This window comes from Apium graveolens, chromosome 9 (genome assembly GCF_009905375.1).
Source record: "Apium graveolens cultivar Ventura chromosome 9, ASM990537v1, whole genome shotgun sequence".
In the NCBI taxonomy this organism is placed as follows: domain Eukaryota; kingdom Viridiplantae; phylum Streptophyta; class Magnoliopsida; order Apiales; family Apiaceae; genus Apium; species Apium graveolens.
In genome coordinates, this window is record NC_133655.1 from 14,381,363 (window position 1) to 14,399,071 (window position 17,709).

Below are 17,709 nucleotides of genomic sequence, written 5' to 3' on the forward strand. Positions count from 1 at the left end.
ATTTGACCTATTCGAAAAATCGTCGATAAATTACCGATATATCATCAAAATTTTCAAAAATCGTCCGATAAATCACAAATCGGTATCTCAATCGATTAGCTTTTATTTCCAAAATCTGTAATCATTTTTTTAAAAAATCAAAAATCTATAACCATGAACGTAATGGTTAAATATCAACCTAATAATAGGAAACACATACACACATATGTCAGGCATGAAAGTTCAAAATTGGATATCAAAATTTGATCCTAAATAACATGGATGATATTATTGGTGCGATTAATGTGAATGCAAGAGACTACACTATTATTAATTGATTTATAGCATATCATTGCATTCATGTGCCATGATTAATTTTGGATACCAGTTTGATACATCTTGCATTATTTTTTAATACGATATCACTAAGGTTTATTTATTTTATTGTATAATTATGAGATATTGTATACTTAAAAAAACCTCAATTTTCTTGAAAAACGTTCAGCTTTAATAAAATAAAAAAAAATAATCCTAAAATAAAAATAATAATAATAAAGGAATCTATAAAAATATTCATATTTTCAAATTTATTTTCAAAACAACGGTAAAAGTTATAAAAAAAACCCTGATAATAATAAAGGTATTTCTAATTATGTCCAAAAGCACACTGAAACTTTCATTAATTTAGTTCATTTTATTTGTGTAATTCATGTGCATGCACATTGCAGGATTTATTGTATTTATGCTTAGAAATCAATCAAAATCTCCTATAGGCCCAAATTTATTAAAATTTGTGTTTATTATATTTGATTTGGGCACAAATTTAAAAAACCGAATAATAATATTAATAATTTCCTAAAACATAAAATAAAATAATCCCGAGAAACAATTTGTTGACAAATTAAATTTCAAGTACCTAAAAATTAATCGAAATTGTAGGGAAAGCTAATAAATTTTCCGCTCTAGTATCTTTCAAATATCGAAGTTAGGGTTTATATCCTCTTAACTCCAGTTAACAATTCCCCTAATTCCTCTATTATTTCTCTGTATCTATTTTGCAATACATACACAATGTCCACTTTTGGCGTTGCTAATCAAAATCCAAACAAATCGACCGAGGTAATGCTCTCTCTCTCTCTCTCTCTCTCTCTCTCTCTCTCTCTCTCTCTCTCTCCTTTCTCTACTTTGATTTTCAATCTCTCTCTCTGTTGTTTATGAATCTGTTCATATCATTTGTATCAGACATGCAATTATATTATTGTTTTTATCTATGTTTATAAGTGCAAATGAAAAATGTGTAATTATTTGATTATGTATGAGAATTGAGATGTTACATTATATATGAGCTAATTATATGTGATGACTGATATACATTTTTTTATGGTTTTGATTTATAGGTGACACAGCCACCAACTGACTCGGTATCGAGCTTGTGTTTTAGCCCCAAGGCTAATTTTCTTGTTGCGACTTCATGGGATAATCAGGTTTGGTTTTCTGTTTTAAGTTTTTTTGTTCGATTTATTTGGAATGTGATATGTTTTTTTAGATAGGATAATTATTTTTTCTTTTTATATTTTGTCATTGTCTCGCATTGGAAGATTAAAATGCAATAGGTTTAAAGTTTGTTTCTGATTACGAGACGGTTCGAGTGTTATTTAATTAAAATTTCTTTTAAAGTGGTTACAACATTGTACAACAAAGCATAACATTATAACCGTGCATTGAAAAGATTAATATTTCATAATCGGTATTGAAAACATGTGTACCAGGCCTTCTATTTAGTGTATTGTACTACATATTGGCTTAAATTTCTATCCTTTCTAGAGTATGATTTCAATTTACATCTGTTGATGTCGAATTTGATCAATCATAATAGGTTCGATGTTGGGAGGTGATGAAGAATGGTACTACGCTTGGTACCGTAGGAAAGGCACAAATGTCACACGATCAGCCGGTAAAAATCGAATTGTTCTCTCTTCTTAAAGTTGCTAGTCTGCTATGTTGATTTTGGCATAAATGATGGTGACTAATTAGGGGATTAATGTATTTACTATAGGTTCTGTGCTCAGCTTGGAAGGATGACGGTACTACAGTTTTCTCGGGGGGCTGTGACAAGCAAGTGAAGATGTGGCCATTATTGTCTGGCGGTCAGGCAGTAACTGTGGCTATGCACGATGCTCCTGTTAAGGATCTTGCTTGGATTCCAGAGCTGAACCTGTTGGTCACTGGAAGCTGGGACAAGACATTAAGGTAATTGTACTGTTGTACTTATTTTATCTTGTTTGTTTGTGACTCGTAAGGTTAGTAATGTCTTCACCGTAACTGTTAACTTCCCGTGTGTATGCTTTAACTTTGTTGAACTTTTACCATCAGCAAGTTAAAATTTATGGTTTAATAACTTTTAGACCTGGTCGTTGCATTAGGTTTAAGAATGTCTTAACCTACAATGACTAGCCTTTACTAAGATGACATTCTTTCATGACACGAAGACCTAAAATTTATATGTATCTGATACAATAGTGCGCTGCGTGCTCTTCAGTGTAAGTAGTAGACTGTCATTATTGAATTGCCCAGAAGACAGTCTATCTTGGCAGTATTAGACTATTAGTGCTCAAAGCAAGGGCTTGCTTTTCTTTTTTCGTAGTACAGTACAGTAACATTTATTTTGGGTGTATCTGGAATCTGGGCCAAGGAAAACTGAAGCATTGTTTGTTGCCCATGGCATTAAATATGCGGAATGGAACATAAGCACGTTATTCTCCTTCTCTCTGTCTAGAATTTTACAGATTTCCTTATGTTACACTTTTTACTGTCATGGAGCATTTAATTACCGAATTCCCTTGTGAGTTGGATCTAGGATCACATTCACAATCTTCTGCCAACTGCCTTGATAGACATGTGTGCAGTTTCCTAATATTGTTGTAGGATTTTGTGTATTAGCATATCGTCGTTGATAGACGTGTGTGCAGTTTCCTGATATTTTTTTAGGATTTGTGTATAAGCTAATTGGTTTGTTGATAGACGTGTCTGCAGTTTCCTGATATTGTCATAGTATTTTGTGTATGAGCTTGTCGGTTTGTTGATCAGGTGTTATTATTGTTTTTATTACTTTTTAGATACTGGGATCTAAGACAATCCAATCCTGCTCATGTTCAACAACTTCCTGAGCGGTGCTATGCACTTACAGTAAAACATCCACTGATGGTTGTCGGCACAGCAGATAGAAACCTTATAGTTTTTAACTTGCAGAACCCTCAGGTAATTTTTTGACTTTGTTACTTTTAAATGATGTATACAAGTATGACATTGTACTTTTTCAGACATTTTGTTACTTTCCTGAGTTTAGACTTTAGCACGTAACAAAGTCTGTCTAAGCTTAGTTTATCTATCATAATGCGATTTCTTGATTTCGGTAGAGTATACTTGTTAATATGCTTACGTTAGATATATTAATGTGTTTAATCCTTCATAACTGCATTAAATGTCTCCTTTCCTCCTTAACATTTTTCACTTGTGCCTATTAACTTAATGATTACCGAACGGAGACTTTCTGCCTCGGAAGTAATACCCCTTCATAACTGCATTAAATGTCTCCTTTCCTCCTTAACATTTTCCACTTGTGCCCATTAAATTCTGCATGTCCCTTGGGATTTAATAGATAACTTGCTTCATGAAGATTTGCTTGAGAAGTCAAAAATGCCTAGTCGTAGCAACACTGCTTATTCTCATTCTACAATAATCTTATTCCTCAATGTTCAACATTTTGCATTACAGTATTACACTAATACTTTAATAGTATTTATTCTTGAATATAACAGGCCGAGTTCAAAAGAATTGTTTCACCCCTCAAGTACCAGACAAGATGTGTAGCTGCCTTTCCAGATCAGCAAGGTTTTTTGGTAAGTTATTAACTATTTTTCTTTATGAAAAATAGACGACTAGATTATGGATTCTTTCTAAACTCTCAATGCTTGCTCTTTTATCTGCCAACTATGTTTTGAATGTCCTTAATTGATCAGCTCAATTATAAATAGGTAGAGAAAATTGTAAATCGGACTGGAATTTCTGCACCAGGGAAAACATTCTTGAGATTTAGTTATGTAATTGAGAACTGAATTTGGTATTGGTTCTAGTATCCAGTAAGTTCTGTATAAAAAAACTTCATTATCTTTAGAAATTATTTGACAGACGGATAGACGTGTATTTTGTCAACCAATGCTCCCTGAAAATGTTGTAAAATCGGTTAACTCGGCCGAGTTCTCAGATTAGTACTCAGAAAACGGAGGTCAACCGACTCGGATTTAACCGTGTACTCAGTTATTGGAAATAAGTACTCAGAATTCAACCGATTACTTGAAGTTTAAGGACACAGCCCGAGTACAACCGGTTTCCGAGTTCTATAACATTTAATATGTAGTTGGTCTTATATTACTCCCTCATTGATTTAAATTGTTATAGTCCATTATATATACTAGCTTTATCCCCGTGCAATGCACGGGATATCTTATAAATATTTTATATGAATTTTTAATAATGAATTAAATTAATTTTTTTTTTGAAAAATTATAAAATGACATCTATCACTCTATTTAGTTGCTAAAACTTATTCTATTAATATTAAATTTTTTATTTTAATTTTCGTTTTATTTTTTGCTTAAAATTTTACATCTTTCTAATTTTAAAATTATTAAATTTATATATATTCACCATTAAATTTATTATACCATATACAATTAAATTTTATTTTTATACTTTACGCCGATTATGTATATGATATAATACAATATTAAGATAATGATAGAAAATAAGAGAATTTATAATTATCATAAATAAGTTGATAATATTATTTTTATTAGTATTAATTTGGATTTATTTACTTTACTTAATTTACTCATAAAATTTATGTTTTTTGTAATTTTTAATTTATTAAAATTTTATATTTTTGACTATAATTTTCAGATGGTGAATATTGTAAATTTTAATTTACTTTGTCTAATTTTTCATATTAAAAACTTTTTAATAAAAAAATTTTGGGTGAATTTTGGTGTGACTTCTAATTAAACGTGAATTCTTATTTTATAGAGTATGTATACTATTTTTATTATATAAATTATCCTTTTTATTAATTTTTTATTTTAATGACGCCTGTGTATATAAAATATTTAAAATTTTGTTTATATTGTTTTCACACCTAATATGTTTTTTGATTTGTTTTTTACTTTTTAGTTATCTTTTAATGTACTGTTTGTTTGTTATAATATTTGGTGTATTAATTAATTAATATAACTTATTTGTACATTTTTAAGTTTTTTTGTTATGTATTTGTTCTTCTTATTTGTTTGTTTGTTTCTTTAACTTTTTTTGAAATCTGTTTGCAATGCACGGGATATCTTATAAATATTTTATATGAACTTTTAATATTGAATTAAATTAATTTATTTTTTTGAAAAAATTATAAAATGGCACCTCTAACTCTATTTAGTTGCTAAAACTTATTTTATTAATTTTTTTTATTGTAGTTGTATTGTTTTTTACTTAAAATTTCATATTTTTCTAATTTTAATATTATTAAATTTGTACATATTCACTTAATAAATTTATTATACCATATACAAATAAATTTTTATTTTTGTACTTTACGCCAATTATGTATAGGATATAATACAATATTAAGATAATGATAGAAAATATTAGAATTTATGAATTATCATAAATAAGTTGATAATATTATTTTCATTAGTATTGATTTGTATTTATTTACTTTACTTGCTTTACTCATGAAATTTATATTTTTTGTAATTTTTAATTTACTAAAATTTTATATTGTTGACTCTATAAATTTTCAAATGGTGAGTATTGTAAATTTTAATTTAGTTTGCCTACTTTTTAAATAAAAAAAATTTGGGTGAATTTTGGTGTGATTTTTTTTTACAACTTAATGTTTATTGTGATTTTTGTATTTCTTTTTTTAGGTTGATAAGTATTAGGATTTTTTTGCAAATCTAGTACATATATGATTTTTTGGTGGTGTTTGTTTTTTGGTGTTTATTTGTTTCTTTTCTCAGTTGATAAGTATTAGGAATTTACAATGTTGACCTTGATGACCATACCATCTTACCGTACCACCTAAACTCCCTTACTCCAATTATATATAGGATATAATTCTGTTGATTATTCTATGTGTTCAGATAATATGCATGTGCATGAATTGCACTTGGATGTTAAATTATAGTTTCTGGGAGTTTGAATAAATCACTGCCCCCGCCTATTTCAGATTTGTTTGATACTCCAATATTGACAATTATCAATATATTCGTTACTGATTAGTTTTTTGGCGTTAGGAAAAATCACAGGCAACCATATAATCACTGTTCGTTATTATTTAACTTGTACTTTTTGAAGGTGGGCTCTATTGAAGGAAGAGTTGGTGTACATCATCTTGATGATGCACAGCAAAGTAAAAACTTTACTTTCAAATGCCACAGAGAAGGAAATGACATATACTCCGTCAACTCACTGAACTTTCATCCAGTAAGATTTTCATATATGTTCTTTGGACATCTCTTAGTGACATTTCATCTTCGAATATACTAGTCTTTCGCTGTACTTTTTGCTTCAAGGGTAATGTATTTGCTGTGTAGAACTATAAATGAGATTTAACTTCTATGCATTTATGATACAAGGGCTTTGGGCTACACACAAGTATAAGTTCTTTAAAGATCAAGTTTCTGCTGTGGAAGTTCGTCATATATTTTTTTTCTATAGCATTCTTAGTAGGTGAACATTATAGTAACACAATAAGTAGCAGTGCTTTAAAGATCAAGTCTTTGTAGTGGAAGTCCATTATATCTATTTTTCTCTATCGCATCCTTGGTAGATGAACATAATAGTACTTTATAATAGTGATAGTATTTTTAATGTGTCTAAGTGCTCCGGTTTAAAAGAATGTTGAATTTGATTATGCTTCTTCAGACCATCATTTTTCATTACCAATGAATTGTATACTAGGACATGACCAGAAAAATCTCATGCTGCAAAAAAATTGCTAGAAATTGTTATCTTGTGGGTTGTCACGATATCTTTGAAATATTCTATGTTAATCCATCTGTCTAGTTCTGTAGCTCGCAAGTCAGTTTAGGTTGAGTCATCCTTGTGTCTGTGAGGATAAAATGAGTCAAGATGTGTTCTTACTTCTTGCAAGCAAATTTTTTTTTTTCACTAGCAAAGATGATACATACATGTTCTCCTTCAACTGTTGGTTATGTCATTATCTTTGTCAATTGGGGACTCATTTTTCCCCCACCTTTTGGGGATATCTGTTCCAAGGATTATTTTTTTAAGTTCATGTTTTCCTTGGTTTCGATAGTTGATATGCTTTTGAACTTCATCTCAGGTTCATCACACATTTGCAACTGCTGGATCTGATGGTGCCTTTAACTTCTGGGACAAGGATAGCAAACAGAGACTGAAGGTACCCTGTCTCAGAGGATATATGATTAAAATAAAAGTTCATTGCATGCATGTGGGTTTTATAACTACTTTTCATGTTCCTGCTTTTTCATTCATACTGTGAAGATCCCTCCTCAGGACACCCCCCCCCCTGCCCCCCTCCAGAAAGGAATTCTAATAAACTATTTGCAGTCAAGGCATTTATATGTAAATGTAATTTTTTTTGCTAAATGTCAATGTATTGCTCCTCTTGTGACATTTTTATTGTTTTCAGGCCATGTCAAGGTGCAGTAATCCTATACCTTGCAGTTCATTCAACAATGATGGCTCAATATATGCTTATGCGGTATGCAGCTGTTCCTCAATTACTTTGACCTGTCATCTTACTTTTCCTTTCAATTGTCCCTTGTATATCGTAATTAATGTGTTTATACTGTAATATGTTATTCAACCCTTGATATCGTAATTATTGATGTTAATTTCTACAGTTCGGTAGGGTTTGACCTAGTATCAAATTTATCTTCATGATTTAGATCTAGGACCTTCATGTCGTGTGTACTCAATGTTTTTGATTGGTGTTGGATGATGATGCATACCTCTGGTTTATACAATTTTCTGCAAATAATTTAAGTCTTAAAGATTTTTCATCAACATTTTTCATTATTTACAGGTAAGTTATGATTGGAGTAAAGGTGCTGAAAATCATAACCCATCAACGGCGAAGACCAATATATTCCTGCATGTCCCACAAGTAAGTACAATTGCTAGCTATTTAAGCTCATTGTTAATTGTTATGGACGTTCTCAGGGTGCACATACCATAATTTATCTTGTCATCGATATTTTTTTTTATTTTTTTTGCATATAATGCTATGTAGGAGTCCGAGGTGAAGGGAAAACCACGTGCAGGAGCTGGTGGTCGGAAGTAGAGCTCTTGTTGCCTTCGGTTGTACTTGAAGACATGATTTTTTTTTTGTTTCATGTAATTACTTTCAAATAATTGGATGGATCTTTAACATTACAACTTTCAAACATTAGGCATGGTCTGATATATATTACTATAGACTTTGTTGATACCTCATTGCCTAATGCCTAACGCATATTTTTCAATTTATTGCTTAATATTGTTGAAATCAACAATACGAGAAGCAAGAAGCTAACTAAACAGAGAAACTCTGTACACAGTAGGATCTAAATGTACGACAGACATATGGGAGCCAAAATACCACTTGTAATTATATTAAACAAAGCTTAATTAAGCAAAAGTAAGTGGTAGACAAGGGTGTTAGGTTTAGCATAACATCACCTTATACCTAAAATCTTATAGCTAATATATACCTTTCTGCGGTATAGGGTTAGGTTTTTGGGAAACTAGTACTCGTAATATATGAATTTTGGTGGGTAGATCATCAATACATTTTTGTTCAAGACGATATGTCATGTACATATTTTACTACTTGTTAATAAGCAAATTAGGATTTTACTTCAAGGTGAATTTCGCAACGTTTTGATGATCTTACATAGGTGTTTTCTGATGGATTCGATTGAACTCTGCTTAACTTTGTCTCTAATTATGAGCTGCACAAATTCAAACCAATTCTTTTCAGTATCATTTTGAGAGCTTAGACCAACTCTATCATCTATAAAAGAGTTGAATACAACATTATATCAAGATAATGAGTTCTAAAATTAACCTATTGTTGCTCAATTTTGTCAAATACATTTATTATTCGTAAAACTTTTTCCACTATCTGGGACACATAGGAATACAATACAAGGTTCTCACATGCACCTAAACTTTGCATTCCAGTTCTTTCCGGGGGTTCTACCGTGCACTCGAACTTTTACAATGTCACCACAAAGGCTACAACATAAACAAAACTCTTTCGATACAACATACAATTGATTGTTTAGGAGAAACGAAACAAAAATAGGTAAAAAAAATTATATGCACAAAGATAACAAATATAAACTACAACAAACGATTCTTGTAGCGAAATCTATATGTATATGTGACATGAAGAGATTATCTTGGGTTAGATAATTCATCAGGCTGAAGGTTGTGAATAGAATCAGGAATCATCCAATCATTATGTTGATTGTGTGCATTACTGTAGTCTTGACGGAACATCTCTTCCTTTTGCCATTCTTCCCACCTTTCAGCCAAGCCATCACCTTCAAGCATTCTAACAACTTCTGACATTTTGGGACGCTCAGTTGGCGAATTTTGTGTGCAGAGCAAAGCTACCTGTATTAACTCTTCCACCTGTTCATCAACATAGTTACCTTGAAGATCTACGTCAACCAATGATTCCAGCTTCTTGTCTTTCAGAAGTCCTTTCACCTGAAATTTGAGGAAAAGTTAACTGTGGAATAGAAAACAAAAGCTCACTCAAAAAGCAGTGCATTGGCAGACCCAATAAAGTCCTGCTAGCGACAAATATTACACTTGGCAATTATATTTTTCTTTAAATTTGTGTAATAAATATATAAGTTGGAGCGCAAACAGAAAATTCTGTAGTGACGTTGAATACTGACACACGAAATTCTACGAAGCAGCCTATTAAATACTCCAAAGATGTAGTCAGTGAGACAACGTCGTATAAAAACAAAAACCATAATAAAAATACCAGAAAGGAAGGTTGGTAAATGCTTACCCAATCAAGCAACATGACATCATCGTCATTGGCAAGCCGAGCAAGATCAAAAGCCCTTTGACCAGTAATAAGCTCAAGAAGCATGACCCCATAGCCAAAACAATCAGTCTTCTCTGAAGACTTTCCTGTGGATAGGTACTCAGGTGCTATATGTCCGATAGTGCCACGTACAGCAGTTGTGACATGAGTATCCTTGTAGTCCATAAGTTTCGCCAGCCCAAAGTCCCCAACAACTGCTTCAAACTCTTCATCCAATAATATATTTGCAGCTTTGACATCACGGTGGATGATCTTGGGATCACAATGATCATGTAGATAAGCAAGCCCCCTAGCAGATCCAAGTGCGATCCTCTGTCTTACTCCCCATTCTAGTGGAAGTTGTGACTCACTTCTCTCTGTAATAATGCACTTTTTAGCTCATGAGAATGTTACTTTTAATATAACAAACTGGACAATATTTTTGTTTGGTCAAAATTTGTTATTTACTTCTACTACTTATCCGTTACCAACTGCTTTTTCGTAACCAAATGCAAAGGATTCACCTAAGTAGACATCCTATGGTTTTCCTTCCACACATAATGTGAGAAATTATAATGCAACAAAACTTAGGATTTGAACAAACGAGTTAAGTTTGTCTTTTTAATTGCTTATTTTACAAGTCATACAGCAGTGTTAGGATTGCATGAAGACTTGGCACCAAATTAAACTAAATGAAATTCCAATATCCTTCAATATAAAGAAAACTGTTGGAAATTCCAAAAGGCCTAGGAGTTGCAATTCGAAGGAGTGTACCTCTTAAACACGATGCAACACTTCCGTTGGACATGTATGGATAAACAAGCAAACGCTCAGTTGGTGTCATACAAAAGCCTCGCAAGCGAAGTAGATTTCGGTGAACAGCCATGCTAATCATCTCAACTTCTGTTTGAAACTGCAATTCCCCTCCTTGGGTCCGTTCCTCTTTGAGTCTTTTTACAGCCACCAGAGTACCATCAGCCAAACGACCTTTGTAGACTTTCCCAAATCCACCTCTACCTAGAATATTTTTGTTACTAAAATTATCAGTTGCAACTTGCAGTTCACGCAAAGAGAATCGCTTGAGTTGTCCTAAATGAACTTCTGGATCTTCTTCAGCTGAAACAGCAGAAAGTGTGTAAAATATCATGTCCAAATAACTGCACTAATCAGTTTATGTCAATTATAAATACACAAACCTGGTACATCAAAGAAATGATCTTGTGGTTTCTTTTTCCGCCACCAAGCAAGTGCAATTGCGGGACCAGCAAAGAGCAGTGCAGCACCGGCAGCAACTCCACCAGCAATAGCTCCAGTTGCACTGTTGACAGCTGAAATAACATTGACAATTAAAAAACAAAAATGACAAATGAAAACAGTAGCCTACTCTAATTTTTTAAAACTCAATTCCAAGCCAATGGTTTGGAAAATTTGACTGGAAGAACATTGAGTTGATATTATGCAATACCGTGGCAACAAAAACCCTGATGACATAATTCCAATTGCTAGAAAGAAGTAAACAGTATTAAGGTTCTAGGGAATAGAGACTGGCATTCTGTAAGGGCACGGAATGTAGACTAAGGGATAAAGTTTTTTTTTATAAATATATATAAAGTTTTAATCATGTGTTCCCCAGTGAAAATATTGAACAGCAGGGAAATAAACCTCAAGGGACGGGATGAGTGGCAGAATATAGAGGAATGATGTCTTATAGTTTGTTTTAAAAAATAAGTATCTCACATCCTTTTGCATAGGCATCTAGTAAGAAGAATACACATATTTGTTACAATGTTAGACCATGAACAAGAGAAACAATTACAATGTCCTATGAGCACTATCAGAGAAGTAGATATAAATTTGTACATATTGGCCTATAGCATCTCATAAAAAAAATAATATCCTTGAGCAGACCGGATATATAATAAAACACGAGAAGCATTTACAATGTCAGACAAGTCGGCAACAGAAGAACTATTAGGATTTAGTGCTGAAGCATGATTACAATTAAAGGAAGAAGACATTAAAATACAACATTCTAGCTAGCTCTCAAGGTCTGAAATAATAGAAGACAATATCCAAACCTTTGGAAGATGGAGGGGACTGAGGAAGTGGAGGTGGCGGAGAAACTGGAAGAGCGTCCAGCAGATTACCATTAAAACTGTAAGCCGGAGAGGGGTACTTAGCATAATATATAGATAATTTCAGTATGCATTATAAATGGAATGAGTATAACTAGAGTTGTGCCTGATGGGAGTAAAAAGGGTGAAAGATCCATTGACTGGTATTGGTCCTGTTAAACGGTTGTTGGAAAGATCACTGCATAGAGGATAAGATGGTAGAATATCATTACGTTTGTGTCATAATATCGTGAAATTGAAATTCATAGGATAATGACACACACACACACAACAAAGACAAAGGAAGATAATTAAAAATGATAAGAATCAAAAAATCATTTGCTAATATTTAGCAAGAAAACAAGAAGATCCATCGGTACTCACAGAACTTGCAGTGATGTGATTGTAGTCAAAGAATATGGAATGGTTCCTGTCAAAGTGTTGTTGTTCAGCCTCCTATCATGCAAAGACAAGGAGCAGATTAGCCACTACTATGCCTTATATAATTGCAATGATGATCTATATATATCAACTTGCTCCGAGCAAATCAAATCAGTGCTCTTTATAAAAATGTGTTAGTAAATTGAAGTTGCGGGGGTTTACTCTACGGTTCATTTTCCAATGAATCTCAGGTGTCAACCGATTATAACAGAAAATATGCAATGTTCTTTCTTGCTAAAAGTAGCTGACAAAATTGATCATAAGAAACTGAGATTTAAAAAAAAAATTATTGCATACAGGAAACGCAGTTTCTGAAGCTTCTTCAACGTGTCTGGAATCTGACCATTCAATTTGTTCAAGTAAAGATCCAAGCTGACCAAGTTTGTTAAGTTCCCCAGCTCATTAGGAACTCTCCCGCTTATGTTGTTGCTATAAAGTTCCCTGTCACACAAAAAACAAATCAAAAAATGTTGGCTTATATATCAATAAAGGCAAGAATATGAAACAGACTGCATTCTAAGATTTTGACTTGATCAATGAAGGCAAATAACAAACTAAACATTCATTTTACAAGTTCACCTCCAGAGGGCACGCAATGAAACTGTATATGAAAATTATGACTTACAAGTATTGCAAATTTGGAAGCTGACCAAGCTGTGTAACCAGTTGACCAGATAGGTTTGCATTTCCAAGGTCGCTACATTAGACAACAAACAATGTTCAGCAGAAAACAAAACAAAAAAAATGCAAAAACACAACAGGCTACTCTAAAGTGATTTGCGCGGCTTACACTCTTGTAACACTATTATCATTGTTGCAAGTAACATGAAACCAAGTACAAGGATTCACAAGGGTTGCATCCCAACTTTGCAGAACATTGTTAGGATCTTCTAAATTGTTCTTTAGTGCATTCAAAGCATCGCCTGTATTGCAGAAAAGAATTAACGAAAAAAAAAAAGCACTCAAAACTTATTAGAAAACTAATAAGCATCAACAGTAATCCAGATCAAACACAAAAAAACATAGCAAGTGATTCATTCCACATTATAAGACTTTATAAATTTAGACTAAAATTTAAGTAGACACTTCAATTTCCATCTAACCTCTCCCGACCGAACTTAAGAGTTAAAAGCAATGGCCTCCTAAAATTATAACCAATTATGCCTGAACACACTATCAACATTGGCATGATACACATATTAAGCCCTTACTTCAAAGCCTATTTTTGGGATTAAAACATGGTATTCCCAGCGGTCATAAGTTCAAATCTTGGGAATCCCAAAACTCTCAAACCCCGAAACTATCAGAATATAACTGGGACAGACAGGTTTAATATTGCACCAACAATGGGCTCCAAGGGACGGAGCTGACATAAATATACTCTTCAGGTTTTAGGAGAGCTACTAACTTATCACACTGTTGACAGCAAGTCAACTCTAGAATAACTTGGGGTCTCCTAGTTCTAAAATGTACACAATCTTGGATTCATTAGGCTTCAATACGATACGAAACAAAGCCACAAAATCAAATAATTGAATTGCATAACAATAAACTAGAAAACTGAATATGTAGCAGGCAAACAATAAGTAAATGCAGTAAATTCACTCAAATTAGCATAATTTCGAAAGTAATAACAAAAGGGTAAGGCTAAATTGTTGTCCACACACCTTCAGCATTGCCAGAAACACTTGAAAAGTGATAAAACACAAGAATCAAGCAGAAAGCACTAAAAATCCAGCGATCCATCACCATTCAAGAAAATCAAGATTCTGCTTCAACTGCTCATATATACACACAATCACCTACTTACAAAACTGATCAAAACCCAAGTAAAAAGATTTAAAAGGGTCAATTTAAGAATAAAGAAAAGATGAATCTATAACCAAAGTCAAAAGCTCAACAACCCCAAAAACCCCAACTTGAAGATAAGCAAGTGAATTGCATAAAAATTGAATCTTTTCAAGAAATTCTTGGAAAGGTGCAATCTTTATTACCAAGAATTGAGAGAGAGAGAGAGAGAGAGATTGAAAATCAAAGGAGAGAAAAGGGTGTGAAGGAAATGGAGGTGGGGGGTGTTTGAGGGTCGTTGCAGGCTTCAGTCAAAGGTCCTTGCTTTCTCTCTCTTTCTATATTTATATGTATAAGATGTATACACATCTATCTTTGTGTAATATTCCAACTTGTGAATTGAATACTACTACTAATTCCACCATTACTTAATGCATTTTCTCTTCAATTTTACCACTTTTTATCTTACCAAGTACTGCTAGTAGTACATACATGTATGTATGTAATATGTATATATGAGCTGAGCTAAGTCAGCCTAGTATCTGTCTCACAAAATCATTAGTCTACTGTCCTGACAATCATTTTACTCCTATTGGCCATATTATATGTACTTTTTTTTTTCTCTTTTTCATAAAAAAATAAAATGGTAAATGTTATTTCGGCAGAGGTTTTTTATTTTCAAAACAATCAAATATGAAATGACCAAATTACCTTTGCAATAATTTTTTTCAAAAGTTTTGTATTGTTTATGCATGGGTAGTTTTGTCTTTTGACTCTTCTTTTGACCTAGAAATAAAAAAACTGTTTGAAAATAATATTTTTCAACTAAAATTTGTTTATTTAAGTATAAAGTTAAAAGATCCGGATAATCTTGACAACAAAAATACCCAAATAATATTTTGGATATATCGTAATCACTAAATTTTATGAACTTTTGATGAGTTGACGTGATTTTATTAATAAAGTTTTTTATGATGAGTTAACATAATTTTATTGGTATAAATTTTATGCAAGTCCATCATTATTAATAATTCAAGAATTAATTAAAAAATGTCACCTAATATTTTAGTGTGTGTCAATGTGTATATTATAGATAAATCGTTTATAATATTGTATTTATTTAAAATTCTATAAAATAGACTTGAATAATATTATACTATTAAAATAAAAACTAATTTAAGATTAATTGAATATTTGAATATTTGTTCAAATTCAAAAGTACGAGAACTATATTTCGTTTGCACATTATGTACCTTATTTTTCAAATAATTAAATTGTTAATTTTAAAATTTAGTTTGAATTTCAAATGAATTTTCGTTATAAATCTTAGTCTTACCAAAAATAATACTGCAAGTGGACAACCTAGTAATATGCATCACTGCAGGGATAAACAAATGAAAGAAGGAAAGTAACGCTGTTACGGAAAGTCAAGGCGCACGGACGGAAACGGCCCCACCACCGGGCGCCGCCTACAGTACAAGTTAGAATGCCTTTTCATTTGTAGAGTTTTTATTGCTTTCAATTCCATTTTTCTTGTCCTTCTTGCTTACTCCAAACGTAAGTAAACGTTTACATTACATTGACCATGAAGTTTTTTTGGGAGTTATGCTTTCTTTTTTTCCTTTTTTTTGTAAGTTCCAGAAAAATGTTATAATATGGAAAATTTATTAAAATTACGTTTTTAGAAAAATATCGTTTAGAGGTCAAAAGCCTAGAAACGAATCTAGTCATAATTGAAATCGTTTTGAAGTTTGAGGGTCTTTGATATGTAATTTTTGAACGGTTGCTAAGAATTTAATTAGTGTTCAAATATAAATTATTTGTTAGCGCAACTGAGATAAGTGACTGGCAGAGGATAAAATAATTCTTGATTACATAATTAATCTGAAATTAATTATACCCTAACTGGGTTATAAATAAAGCCCATTTAGAGAGGCACATGACCCTCAATATTAATTAATTTCGTAATTAATAAATATGGGTAAAATCAACTAACAAATAGAGTCCAAATAAGGGTATAATTTCTTGAGGATTGGCCTCCAAGAAACCTAATAGGATAAGAAATTAATTTCACACATTCTAGGACTCCATAGTCCCCTCTAAATCTGAGACTTGCCCACCAAGTCTCCTAACCCTAATCTAATTCAAGGGCATACTATGCCTATATAAGAGGGTCTCACCCCACGAATCAGAACTACGTTTTTTGATTGATCCTTGGCATAGAGTAAGGTACGTAGGCATCTTGTGAAGGCATATTGAGTCATGAAGCACGAGAGCAGTCAAATAGAGCCTTGAGCTTACGAACCCTAGTCTTATATATAGCATTAAATACACCCTAATTTTTTACCCATAATATTCGGCGCCGTCTGCGGGAATTAACAACAACCATGATGAACAAACAGACGGAAACAATGTTCCTGAAGGAACACCGGCTGGGACTACCCAGACAATTTCATCCGCCATTGAGTTTCCCCTTCATTCAACTTACTCCCAAGGGACATCAGATCCTTTGAATCCCCAATCTGAATCACAGTCACCCCCAACTTTAGGGGCGAATCCTTAAGATTCGAATCTGAATGTTTCTTTGGGAACTCAATCCGCGGGCTTTGAGATGTCAACCATAATGCATCACATGCCAATAAATCCCACATATGGGATGCCAATCTACTCGTAGGATGGAGGGAGTATGCCACCTCTACCACATCGATCCCAGCCTTGGGACGACCCTAATTATCTTAGGGGTCTACAAACAATCAATAATGAAAGAGATGTATCAGGACCCTATACTACTGAGAAAAGTAGAGAGTCAACTGATGAAGATGCCCATCATAGGAGGAAAACAAGGGATAAAGAGCCTGTTGGAGGTAGACACCTCGAGCCCGTTGGGGGCAGGCAACCCGGATTTCAAGAAGTTCAGGGAGCGGCATCCCAGACTTTCGAGGAAAAGGATACGTGCCCATGAGGCAGAAATCCTAAGGCTAAGGAGGAACATGGAGAAGAGTCGGGCTAGGCATCCAACAAGGGCCAATCGAGTTAGAGGAACTAGGGGAACTGCCCAGGTAATCGATTTGGATGAAACTCCTGGAGAAAATCAATGGATGTCCCTCGGGGAAACCCGTTTGAGTTGCTCCCCTCGGAGACCTAGACGATCCAACCTCGCCTTTCACAGAAGAAATCATGAACACCCATATCACAAGAAAGTTGAAGATGCCGACTATAAAGGCCTGTGATGGAATGGGTGATCTTGCTAATCATGTTAGAACC

General features: G+C 33.1%; 2 protein-coding genes across 2 annotated transcripts; one reads left to right on the forward strand and one right to left on the reverse strand.

The window, feature by feature from the left end:
* The first annotated feature begins 936 nt into the window (after positions 1–936).
* Positions 937–8,503, forward strand: LOC141687325 (protein RAE1). The gene is made up of 11 exons (XM_074492561.1): positions 937–1,098; positions 1,377–1,463; positions 1,856–1,933; positions 2,036–2,229; positions 3,096–3,237; positions 3,798–3,878; positions 6,382–6,510; positions 7,373–7,450; positions 7,703–7,774; positions 8,099–8,179; positions 8,306–8,503. The coding sequence occupies exons 1-11, from the start codon at positions 1,051–1,053 to the stop codon at positions 8,354–8,356; spliced, it is 1,041 nt and encodes a 346-aa protein (XP_074348662.1). The 5' UTR covers positions 937–1,050; the 3' UTR covers positions 8,357–8,503.
* Positions 8,504–9,108: 605 nt separating this feature from the next.
* On the reverse strand, positions 9,109–14,873 carry LOC141683228 (BRASSINOSTEROID INSENSITIVE 1-associated receptor kinase 1-like). The gene is made up of 11 exons (XM_074487932.1): positions 14,325–14,873; positions 13,448–13,580; positions 13,283–13,354; positions 12,955–13,098; positions 12,601–12,672; positions 12,344–12,415; positions 12,181–12,257; positions 11,299–11,430; positions 10,877–11,218; positions 10,085–10,479; positions 9,109–9,771 (listed from the first exon to the last, which is right to left on the reverse strand). Exons 1-11 carry the CDS (start codon positions 14,407–14,409, stop codon positions 9,454–9,456), a joined length of 1,842 nt encoding a protein of 613 aa, XP_074344033.1. The 5' UTR covers positions 14,410–14,873; the 3' UTR covers positions 9,109–9,453.
* Positions 14,874–17,709: the final 2,836 nt, after the last annotated feature.